This window comes from Engystomops pustulosus, chromosome 5 (assembly GCF_040894005.1).
Source record: "Engystomops pustulosus chromosome 5, aEngPut4.maternal, whole genome shotgun sequence".
Classification (NCBI taxonomy): domain Eukaryota; kingdom Metazoa; phylum Chordata; class Amphibia; order Anura; family Leptodactylidae; genus Engystomops; species Engystomops pustulosus.
The window spans coordinates 103,628,369-103,641,804 of NC_092415.1; the positions used below are offsets into that span (position 1 = coordinate 103,628,369).

Consider the following 13,436-nt stretch of genomic DNA (forward strand, 5'->3'; position numbering starts at 1 on the left):
GTTAGGATACTTCTGATTTGACATGTTCTGATTATTAATTTCCTGGATGTTACAACAGAGCCCAAATAAGGCACCAATGACACGGCAAAGTGGGTTGCTTTGTTGTTTGCACATCTTAAAAGGCCTCACAACTGATGTCATTTTCTACATTGAGGAAAGAGCTGGGAACACAAACAGTTTCTGAGAAAAGCAGAACACAGTGTCACTGACATGCTTGCAACACATTACACAGAAGGCATGTGTGTAGATAACTATGAAACTGGCATTACAGTACACATGCAAAAGGAATAGCCCAAGCCTAGAAAAACTTACTGCAGGAGAGTGAAAACATTCATTGTGCTGAAGTATACCACATGTAGGAGCATTTTGTTACAGTGTGACACAAGGAACTGTTGTATGTACTTTGGATTAGTCAATAAACTTGAGAAAAACATGTTATTGTGTTGGTTTTCACAGAGACGTATAAGGGGCGGTCTTGGCTATCTCCTCTCAAACCAATAGTATACAGAGCTAGGGAGCACACCTCCAAATGTTATCACACAAGTATCAGGATATGCCAGCACTACAAAACTGCACGTTACAAAATAGGAAAAGTAGCTCCAATTATTCAAGTACTGATTAGACACTTATCAGTAAGAACTTACAGCAAAACTTCTACATCTTCTATATCATTTCACTCATAAACACAGCAATAATTAGGCATTAAAGGGCTTTACCAATTTGGCAATTCATCCCCTAGATACAGGATGGACGATAACAAGTTGATCAGCTAGGGTGAAAACACTATGATAGCGTCAGAAATTGTAGAGCACATCGCTCTACTGTCTCCAACACTCTGATTCACTATGTGAGTGCCAGAGATAGCCAAGTGCTGTATTTAGCCATTTCCGACACTCCCATAATATTGAAGTTAGCTTCAGGACAAGCATGCTTCCTCTACCTGCTAGTAAGTGGAACCCATTCTCTGCACTGTTGGGGTCTCAGTAGTTGGACCCTCACTCATCAGCTTGTTATCCCCTATCCTGTAGTCAGACAGGGAAGGGAACAGGCTAGCGTGACTCTTCTCTTCCCCTGTGACTACCTACAGGTCAGCATTCAAACTTTTTTCTCTGCATAATGCTGATTCTCCAAGGATAGAGATTCATATCAGTGTGATCCTATCACTGTCCAGGTTAACAGGTTGGTAGATGTTTGTTGCCTAAATCCTCATTTTAAACTAAACAGGATATTTTTTTTTTCTCTTTAGTTTTCAAAGTGGTTGTTGTTTTTACAAGTAAAACACATATATTTAACGTACATCTACCACTAGATTACTGGTGGCAGACTGTCCTTACAATCCTGCTCTTTTTAGCTAGTTTCAGAACACCATTTCTCTGGAGAAAAGAACTGTCTGCTGGCTGTGGGTGGGACAGAGGGGTGAAAGTTGAGTGTCAGGGGAAGGGGGACAGGCATAATTAGTGTATGGCGGAAAAATATATAATATATATATATATATATAAATGAGCCTGAGGCGCTCGGGCTCACATTACCTGAGCACCGCAGGCTCATTTATATATTTTTTAAAAATTCTTTTCTCCAAAGGAATGATGTCCTGAAAGTAGTTAAAAGAGTGCCATCATCCCCTAAAGGTAACAAGCAGGCTTGTAAGGACGGTAATCCTTACAGGCTTTACCTGCAAAATCCTCGATTGCATTGAAATCCACTTAAAAAAATTTATTTATTTACCTGAACAAAGTGAAGAACTTTGAAGAAGTTTCAATATGCTGCAGTTCAGAATTACTGTAGTCTATCATATAAGTGATCAAGGTATCACCGAACTGTTACAAAAAAAAGATAACCATTGTAGAGGGAGATTTATCAGAAGTGTCTGAGAGCTGAACCAATCAGTGCTCAGCTTTCATTTTCCCACAGCTTAAAGTTGAGCTCCGTTGGTTGCTATGATTAACTAGAACAGCTTTATCTAAGACACTTCTGATAAATCTCCCACTATGCATGTAAGTAGTGAAAAAGTGGGGCTTGCTGAACATTGCCCCTAAAGTAAAATGCTTGCATGTTCTTGCTTCTCAATTACTTCCAAATTACTACAAATGTAACAATGCAAAATAAATGACAAGTTTGGTATCACCGTAACCATGGCAATCCATAAGGGATAACATGTAAACTTGGTACAGCCCCTTTAATATATAAAGAGCAAATCTCAACATTGCTGTAGGCATTATAAGAAGCTATAAATCATCAACCTTCTGCTTTCTAACAGTTGACATTGTGATTCCTGAATCCATAAAGTAAAAATAAACTTTATGAAGATCATCCAGTGCCGGAGTAGAATTTTAATGCCATGTAACTTTCCAGCTGACCCCAAACAATCAACTGCAACCAGGAGATGGAACAAGGCAACAAGAAAATAACATGACAGCTATCTCCCAACAATATAAACACTGAAATGGTATGTCAAATATCTACTTTTACCCTAGTCTATCAGCAGCGGAGTGCTACTCTAACGGAAAGGTCAGTCTGGTGCCCGCTTTAATTAACTTTGTAGAATTAGGTATGCAAACTGTGCCAAACAGCCTGCTGCTGCTGCCAGGGCAGGTTCCCCTGACACTGAAGGAATGTCCACTCATGATACATGGCTCTCTCTGAATCATTCAGGTCCTGCTAAAATGTGACTTTGAGGTGACCATGACTCAGGGAAATAAATGGTGAACATGTGTGGCTTCAAAGCTACACTATTACTACAATAATTACTTTAAGAGATAGGTTGGCATGCATCAAAATGTGGCATGGGTCCCAAGTGGAATTGCTGCCCATGACACTCATTCCAGCCTTCATCTTTACCATACAGTTTAAAGAATGAAAAGTCCAAATCTAAGAGGTTTTCATACATGAGCTCTGAATTTTTTTTCTTGCATAATGTAGGCCAAATTTAGTGGATTTAGGCCCACAAACTAACACCAACCTGTACCTGGGTATGACATACAAAAGATCGACAAACTCAAATCTTATATAGGCAGTATTCATACAGCAGGTGCACCACCATAGTTTTTGAGCAAGATTAAGTATCCTTGGGGCTCCGGATCCCTTTGAGAATCCCCGGGAGTGTGTAGGCTGTATTACAGGAATCTCATGATCAATAAGTTACATCTGAAGAAATTACCAGAAGAATTGTATAGTAAAAATAGAAATCTTGTGGCTCTAATCCTGGTGGAATTATATTCAGCCATCTAGAAAATCACCCGATGCCTACATCTATGGGAGAATCAGTGCAATAATTCTGCTGTATGCAGGTAAGGACAATAGTGATTTTAAGAACTGGAGGGTGTCTGCTCTCTTAAAGGAAAATTCTGGCAAAAACAATCTACCAGTTTCTTGTTTTAGTTAGGTGCCAAAATACAGTAGAGAATTGACAATGACTATTCATAAAGGTAAAATTATGGGACAACATAAAACAAGCTTTATCAATCTTTCGGTTCCAAGGTATTGGAATTCCTGTGACCATTTAGAAGGGCATTATCAGAGAGGACAAGGTCCAGTTGGGATGGTCACCACTTAGGGTGACAGATCCAGGGTAAGCTAGCCACTGTACTCAAATTAAAGGGGTTGTCCGAGAGTTTAAAAAACAATCTGGGCTGGGGAGGGTTTGTTAAGGAAATAAACCTGTACTCACCCCGTCCGGTGCTCCTGGTGTCCTGCGTTGCAGTCCGGCTACTTCCAGGTGGCTGGGCACGCCCGCCCGTCCCCTGTACTGGCGCTGTATCAGGCGTTGGGCCACTGGGACCAGCGGAATAACTAGAAGAGGCTTGTCCCCATAGAAGAGTTCTGAATGGGGCCCAACCTACAAATTTGTATACTCAGATTTGTGAGTTACAATCCCATACAGTATATATACAAAATATATAGATACAGCAATATACAATACACACATACATACAATACCATATACAGACATGAACAATCCCTTTAACAGGGAAAGATGCCATCTGAAGAATTCCACTACATTGGAACTTAAAGATTGCATTACTTAGGTGATAATACACTACAGGGATAGAGTCTAACCTGAACCTCATGTGGTAAGAATGCAAACTTCCTTAACAATTGCTTATCAGAAACTAACTGTGCTTACATTGGTACCCTGTCACGTCACATTAGTAATGCGGTACAGGATCTTGGATTTGAGCAAGCAATCAGAGCCTCAAGTCCATATAAAGTTAAAAAAAAAGGGAAAAACATTTTTAATAAAAATTAAAAAATAAAAGTCCTAAATTCCCATAGAAAAACCTAATAATGTACAAATCAGAATCATTATTCCACTCCAATATTGTTTTTGTCCAGTAACATTGGGCAAAGACAAAAAAAACTATACAAATGAGGTATCACCATAATTGTAGTGAACCACAATTTTTTTTCTACCTATGAAATTGTTAATCTGTACAACCCCCCCAAATGAAGTATATGTACAGTGTATCTCATCCCGCAAAAAATAAGCCATCAAATGTTATAGCCTGTATCTGAATGGCGCTGCTTTCATTCAATGCCCGTCTGTTTGCCCGTTGCACAAACTTTGCAGAGCATTTCATAATTTAATCCGTTGTGATTTTGTAATTTTTGTCCTAAATTAATGTATTTTTCCAATAAAATTACAGTTTCTAAAGTACTCTTACCGTATATACCGTATATGCCGGCGTATAAGACGACTGGGCGTATAAGACGACCCCCAACTTCTGCCCTAAAAATATAGAATTTGGTATATACTCACTGTATAAGACTACCCCTCTCCCAAATGAAAAAAAGTCTGCTTAAAACTTTGCAAAACAAACAAGAGAGCAAGTGCCTGGTGATCATAACTGTAAGCTGCGATATTAATGAAGATCCGACATGCTTCTGTAAGTGCCGCCTGTGACCCCCAGCTCTGTGACGCTGACCGCTGTGACAGGGCGGCTGCATTAGCATACAGCGCGCCGCCCCGTCAGCGCGTACTAAGCCTCTTCTAATGACTGTGAGAGGCGGACTGCCGCGCATGCGCGGCGGTCCCAGGAAGCGGCTCTCTGCGCGCTGACGGGGAAAAAAAAACACCTCACACAGTGCGGCCCCCGTATATCCGGCGTATAAGACGACCCCCCACTGTAGCCATTATTTTAAGGGGTTAAAAAGTAGTCTTATACGCCAGTATATACAGTACTCGAGTTTAAGCCGACACAAACCGAGGCCCCTAATTTTACCACCAAAAACTGAGAAAACCTATTGACTTGAGTATACCCAAAGGTGGGAAATGCATTGGTCACAGCCTCCCAGTATATAGCCATCAAGCCCCCAGTAGTATATAGCCAGCCAGCCCCCTGTAGTAAATAGACTGTTAATAGTGGGACCCTGTAAGGGTGACTTTTGGACACTAAACCCCCAAAAGGAACTGTGGGTGGTTTAATATCCCTAATTGCAAGTGTCATTTAATAGTCAAATATTAAATGGAAATCTAATTCAGTTTAGACAGAGTAATAGTTTAGAAAACTACAGATAATGAACAGTTAACATATAATGACCTATTAAACGTTAAGCAAGATGTGTCTCCCAGACAGGGATATTCCAAACAGAGAACTATTTCCGTAAAGATATATTCTTAAGTAAATAACATTTACTAAACCACAGCTTAGCATGCACCTGCTAAGGCAGTACAGATCACTAGCAACATTCAGGGTCACCACCCATATACTGAATAGGAAGACAGCAAAAGCTGGATATAGACACTTTCTGAACCGATACTGGGAAACAACAGCAATTCGCCTTACAACATTTTTTTAAATGAGGTAAGGCCACAATCTCATTCAATATGGGGTGCGCATACACCAACATCATTAAATAGTATAAAGGCATTAGGTATTTTTACACAACCTGTTAGGACCATATTAGTCCTAACTAGGGTTGCACCGATACCAGAATTGAGTGCAATACCGATACCCAAAGAAGTATCACAATACTCGATACTGATCAAGAAGAGAAAAAAGTATTATCTGCATTCAATGTTTAGGGTGTGGTCACATGGGGTGTTTATTTTGCGTTTAGAAACACAATGCAAATGTCTAGGGGTGGGGCTCAGCCCAATCCGATATATGTTTCCAACGAAATGCATGCGATCAGTAACAATCAAGGTGAAGGTTGTCCTGGTAATATAAAATGTATAATTTATTAAGTGTCTTATACATTTTTATGTATAGGTCATGGAGTCCAATGTGGCCACCCATACGCAAATCCCAACATGGCCCATTTTGAATAAAATCATTTATACAACCACAAGATCTAACCATTGCTTGGCTGTAATAGGAGTAGAATATTTCAGTCATCCAAGAAGGGGACAACAAAATGCGATCCAAAGCTATCACACAAGTAATTCACAATACGTGGCTTATTTACTAAAATGCCCTTTGGACTTTTGTATGTGGGAGAAACTACTATTCTAGTAAAAGACAGGATAAGTATAAATCCACCATTAGGACAGGCCAAAATCTCCTCCCAGTACCTGACCATTTTAATTCACACAGCCATCACCCTAAACAACTGAGATTTCAAGTCATCGATCAGGTTGAGACCCCAAGAAGGGTAGGAAATCGAGTAGCGCTCCTACTTAAATGTGAATCTTACTGATTCTATACACTTCAGATCACTGAACCTTTGGTACTTAATAGAGCATATGATTGGACTTTCTCTTAAAATATTGCTTTGATTTGTATTTTTTTTTTGTTCTTGCCTTTGTTCATGTTTCATTACTACTATCTATCTGCTCTAAGAAAATGTTCTATGTTCCTACAGTGTACTAATCACTTCTCTTTCTATTTACAGAAGAAATAATAATATTCTCCCAGTATCCCATAGTTGATAAAATTACCTAATTCCCCCCTTTTGCCGTTTTAGTGGTTTTGAAACACTGCTGCACCGCTTCCTGGGTTAAACTGCTGATATTCAAAAGAGAAGTTTACATTATTCCTCATCATGTCTTCCACCATAGGATTTTCATTTGAGAAAGCGACATTCAATAAATTGGCCTGCAGAGGGCCCACACTCTATGTTTTTAGTTTCTTGTCTTTATTTTTGATGCCTTTATCTGTTTTTTTTTTACAGAAGTTATCTTTCTCTCTATAATCCTGTAATGCCTCATCACTACATGTTTTAGCAACTTAAATGGCTTATATTTCTTGTTTATTATGCCCCTTACGTACTAGTTAATCACATTGGTTATATAATGCATTTAAAGAAGAAACAAATAATACTTTCATAGTTTTTTTTATCCTCTGGATATGTACGTGTTTTTGTGCTTCATTTATATTTTTAAATTTATTTTGCAAATGTTTGCAACAGATCTCCCTTTAGTAACTTTATTTCAACCAGCATGTATGCATAAACTCCATCACAACTATGGCAACTATATCATACCGACTAAGGAAAACAACAAAGGCTCGGCAAGAATCACAGTGCCCTCTGCTGCAGAATAAGCAATATTGGACAAATCTGTAAGAAGTTTCATAAAAGCATACAGAACCAGTAGCAAGAAAATACAACTACAAATATGATTATAAGTCATATAAACTGGCAAAGCAAACCAGAAAACTATGTTCATAAGTATTCAATTCTATTTGTACCGCTCAATAGGTAGTAGTGGATTATAACATAAGCAGGCCCATGTCCAGCAAAACATCTGGTCCTGCTTTCAATACACAAGAACCATATCAGGACTTTTGTAGGTCCTCTAGAGATCCTGAAACCACAGAGTGAAAGCAGGCAGAAGGAACACATATTCCATTCCCCAAGAAGATTGATTCTAGTACCATATGTAGGAAGTGATAGAAAAAGGGAGAGAACACAGTCGGCACATATATTACCCTTACAGAAACGTGTAGCGGAGGATAGGCATCAGGGGTGCAGAACTATCCTGAGGTGCACATCCAAGGAGAGAAGTCTCTAAAATCCGGAGTAAGTAGAAAACAACATGGCACTCACCGGGACGATGCTCAAGAGATGCTTTATTAATGGTTACAGGGACATCAGGACAAAATAGGATGCTGCCTCGCCAAGGCCATGGGCTGTTTCGCGCGTGTACAACACGCTTAATGGCCCATCGCCTTTGAGAAAGCGCATTGTACACACGTAAAATGGCCCGTTGCCTTGGTGTGAAGTATTGTTATATGTTTATATGTTTCTAAATGCTGAAAACTAAGATGAGGCCAGACTATGGATGAAGATTGATAACACTCTGCTGTGCAATGAAAGAATGTGACCTTGACTGATTTAAGATACTAGTTATTCCCGGGAAAGAGATGTCTTTTGTTTCTGCAATTATCATATTATAATTTACTAACCAATGAACTACGGATATTACTTCTTATCTTTGGCTAACTACGCCAAGTCCAGCCCACTGAGGGTTTCTGTAAAGTCCTTTGTGACGTGAATAAAGCAGACTGATCTCTGCCTAGCAGTTCAGAGAAGTTGAGATGTTATACCATACGTTGTTTGGTCTGATTTCTTTTCCTGAGCTCACCTTTGACTGTTATCAGTATTAGAGAATCTGAGGTTGTGTGAACAAGGACAAAACTTTACATTGGCGAGGCAGCATCCTGATGTCTCTGTAACCATTAATAAAGCATCTCTTGAATATCGTCCCGGTGAGTGCCACTCTATTTTCTACTTACTCCACATATGTAGGAAGTGAATTCCAGATTTGTAGGGGCTATAATACAGCCCAGAGTGCATGGCAGTCTTAATCTGCTCCTGTCAATAGGGGTGGGCTTTACAACACTAAAAATGACCAGAAACCTCTTGACGACTCCAGCTATTCCTAAACTACAATAGCAATATAGATAGCAATATCTTGAGAGTCTGTCATGATACAGCTCTTTAAATTATTATCAACTGTAGGCAATTATCTGGTGACTATTTGTATCCACAAATGTAAGACCTATAATGGGACAAACAACAGATACAGACAAACAAGCAAAGTTGACAAAACTGGATCAAAACCAATATGGCGGCGAAGGCACAGAATCGTATCACTAGAGAAAGATTGAGTAAACGTAGCAGAGGACGGATACACAGAATAGCAAGCATTAACACAAGATCACAGGGAACAGGTATAAGTAGATTACTGGAACCAGCAAGGAGTAATGGGAGTGGACAGGTATAAAAAGGAATTTTTGGGCGCGACCCACAGTAGCTAATTGGATAAGCCGTCCATCAATCTAGTAACACTTGCTGGACAGGGCTGGGATGCAGGGAGTTGGTTGTGGATCAATCAATCCCAAAGACAACAGCAACCTAAGCCACGGTTCACACACACAAAACACTAGGGCTGCACCAATACTAGAATTTTGAGTGCGACACGATACCTGAAAAAGTATCACAATACTCAAAACCCATACAATATTTTCAATAAAACAAAAATAGTATTATCTGAATGTTTAGGGTGTGGTCACTTGGGGTGTTTACATTGCGTTTAAAAATGTGTTTAAAACTGCAATGCAAACGCCTGGGGGCGGGGCTCAGCCTGATCGCATACAAATTTCCTTTGTAACTTAAAAGACATTTGTCACCAGACCAAGAATATTATAAACCTAAGGATTGAAAAAGAAAAAAAGCTTTTAATGGGGCTCCACGCTCCACTAACTCCTATGGAGCCTGGAGATCCTCCGGCTCATTTGCGTAATTTTAAAGCCCTTTTTTCTTAGAAACAAGGGTATAACAGCAGATCCTACCAGAGGTGACACACACCAGTATGTCAGTGTGCTTTGTTTACAATCCTTGATCTGGTGATAGATGTCCTTTTATGAGGTTCTCCCCACCAAGGGAGACCACTTATGAATTATTCTATGCCTGAGGTCCCTTAAGCTAAGCGTAATTTTATTCAAAATGTTTTCTTAGCTGTGAGATTGCCATTGCTCCCCAATACAGAAAGTCACAGACGGCATTACTTGTCACAACACAGAGACCTACAAGGCTATCGCTGTCCAGTTTCTTAGGTGCAGATGACCTCGGAATCAGAATTCCAACATCAGGTGGTGCTCAACTAAGGAGCCAGTCCATATAGCAACAAACATGGATAAAGTAGTGGCACTCATCATCAATGATTAGGAGAGAACATCCTTTATTAAGTCAGTGAGGCAGCACGGGAAAAATGCCAGCCACGAAAAAAGGTAAGGGGCTGTTTCCCCCTACCTTGAGCTTTATCAAGCCTCTGGCGTCATCATCCCGGGATGTCATGATTTAAATACCTCCTAGAAATTATGATTTTTTTTTTTACAAAGACAGCCAGATCATTCCGGTCATTTAGACACCCCCCTCCCCATCCCGATGTATAGATATCTATCCTTTCTAAACCACCGAATCGGAAGAAATCAGGATTTCAACCCACGGACAACCATTCCCCATGGAAATAGAATGAAAATGCTCCCTGATAAATAAACATCTGATAGTCTTACCGATGTTATATCTTCCCAGGCACAGTTATTTTAAAGATAGGGGCAGAGTACTTAAATCATGATGTCCTGCGATGATGATGTCAGCAGCTTGCAGAAGCGTGAGATTGTCAATTGCCTTTTTGTGGCAATGTAGGTTCCCCCTACATTGCCGCACTTAACAAAAGATGTTTTTTCCTAGCCATCGATGGTGTGTGCCACTACTTAATCTATGTGTGTTGCTATATAGCTATTGCATCCATCTATCCCCCTAGAACACATAAGTGGGAAGCTCACTTGGATTAAGATTAACAATCAACGGAGTAGATTGTTAGTCTACCCTAGAGTCGCAAACATTTGGCTATATTCATTACATGGACTTGGACTTCATCTCTTCCCTTTGATTTGTTTTGTATCTCATTTGGTTCCTGTTATTTGTGTCAAACCTGTTCTTTGTAAGCTTTTCTGAATTATGCTTCCCATTGATATGGAAACCAATAAAAGCAAGTTGAAAACAATTAGTGCTTTGTGATAATTATGATACTGTCTACTGTGGCACTGCATACTGTATAATGTCAAAATGTAAGACCACCATACCTTCTGATTATACCTCTCCAAACTTTTGCACCTGAAAAATAAAAGTGTAATGCACAAATTAAAATAATATCATTTTAAGAGATAAATATAACAAGAGTAGTATAGTGTACATGCAGTTTTTCAGTGGAGGCTAATAATTTATACCAAACACAGCACATTTACATACTATCCTTTATTCATATTATTCTTGTCATGTAGCCCTAGAAAAGACTTTGAGTTTGACCGAGGATAATTGGAAGTGTTGGAATAGATGTATCATTAAAGGTTTTGTCCATTTTCAGCAAATAACTGATATTGTTTGTGTAAGGAAAAGATACAATTTTCCAATATGTTTTCTGTATCAATTCCTCAGTTTTCAAGATCTCTGATAACTGTCCTTCTATAGAAAGCTTAATTGTTTACTTGTTTACTTTACCTATGGATAAAAGCCAGCCCATGGTCATGTAATGTCCCATAGAGTAATCAGAGCTGTGTGTTATAACGAGCCGCGCACCTGTGTGACATCACATGACCATGGACTGAATTTTCTCCACAGGAAGTAAACAATGAAACTTCTTGTTGAATGACATAAAGCAGAGATCTAGAAAACAGTAAGGAATTAATACATAAAGTATATTGGTTATTTATATCCGCCACGGAGCTGAACCGGCATCGGGAAAAACGGGGTGCCGGCTGTAACTAATAGCCACCACCCCAGTGTAACACCCGCAATCGGAGTGGGCTCCAATCGCGGGTGCGTAACCCGTTAAATGGCGCAGTCAGTGCGACCGCGGCATCTAACATGCCTCTAGGGGGTCTTTCCGTTTTCGGGGGCCGCCGATCGCTGCTATGGAAGTGCTGGGGTCCGATCTGGTCCCCCGCACTGCCTGCAGGCACTGCCAGTAAGATGGCGTCTGTGACGTCATCTTACTGGCACAGTGCCAGCCTATGCAAGTGCATAGGCTGACACTGCTAATACCCTGCAATACATGAGTATTCTAAACCAAAAAATTAGCACCAAATAATGAAAAGACATTTGTTCATATGTTCTTTTACACGAACCCACTCCATCTCTAACTAAACAAAACCTTGAAAAACTCATGAGTGATATCCGGTCCACAAAAACTAGATTACATAATTTAAGATTAAAAACTTCTTTTAATAATCCATGACATTTAAAAACATCAATGTGACAGTATGACTACAATATATTGTCCTCGGGATTCCACTATTGCATCCACGCAACACAAATCAGCAATTTAGGCATTATAAACCCAGGCATCTAAATATATATGCATTGATAGAAAAATGTTATAAAGTACCTGTGCAAGGGAAGTTAATAGTGATCCAACCTAACATAAAGTTGTAACTTGCACAGGCACTTTATAACATTTTTCTATCAATGCATATATATTTAGATGCCTGGGTTTATAATGCCTAAATTGCTGATTTGTGTTGCGTGGATGCAATAGTGGAATCCCGAGGACAATATATTGTAGTCATACTGTCACATTGATGTTTTTAAATGTCATGGATTATTAAAAGAAGTTTTTAATCTTAAATTATGTAATCTAGTTTTTGTGGACCGGATATCACTCATGAGTTTTTCAAGGTTTTGTTTAATACATGAGTATTGCAGAGTATTATTATGAACAAACAATCAGATGATTGCTTGTTCATGTCCCAGTAATAAATCAATAAAAATGCCCATAAGCCCCATAACATATAAAGAGACCCACATATATATATATATATAGTATCACCGCGTCCGTAACAACCCGTAGAATAAAATAAAATCATTATTGAACCCGTACGATGAACGCCGTTAAAAAAAAACTGTTGAAAACCCACCAAAAATTATAATTTTTACTTATTCAATCTTACAAAAAATGTAATAAAAAGTGATCAAAAAAACATATGTATTCAAGAATGATATTGGTGCAAAGTACAACATGTCCCACAAAAAAACAAGCCATCAACCAGCTCCGTAGCCAAAAAAGTAAAAATGTTATGCCACTTGGAAGACGGCAATGCAAAAATGATCGATTTTTCCCCACATTGCGGTTTTATTTAACAAATTTAGTAAAATGTAAGAAAATATATTCAAGTCTGGTATCCCCATAATTGTATCGACCCATAGAATAAAGATAACATGATTGTTATGCTAAACGGTGAACACAAAAAAAAAGTCCAGTACAGAATTGATGCTTTTCTGCTCCTGCCCTCAAAAACAAGTTCCTAAATTTTCAACAATAGGTGATACCAACCCCAAAATGGCAACACTGGAAAAAGCATCTCATCCCGCAAAAAAAAAATGCCGTCACATGACCCCAATAACGCAAAAGCGAAAATTTTATAGCCTACAAAAGGGGCCAATGAGGAAACTAAAATCCTGGCAGCTGCAGGTCCCTCCTTCCCTTCTGCGCC

The 13,436-nt window shown here is 39.2% G+C and overlaps 1 protein-coding gene across 1 annotated transcript in view; it reads right to left on the reverse strand.

Annotated features, from left to right (window-relative positions):
- The window catches only part of RETREG1 (reticulophagy regulator 1), a 61,026-nt gene that overhangs the window by 42,113 nt on the left and 5,477 nt on the right, over positions 1-13,436 (reverse strand). The window contains exon 3 of the mRNA XM_072152786.1: positions 11,031-11,061. Within this exon, the coding sequence (XP_072008887.1) occupies positions 11,031-11,061 (31 nt within the window). The remainder of the gene's footprint in view (positions 1-11,030; positions 11,062-13,436) is intronic.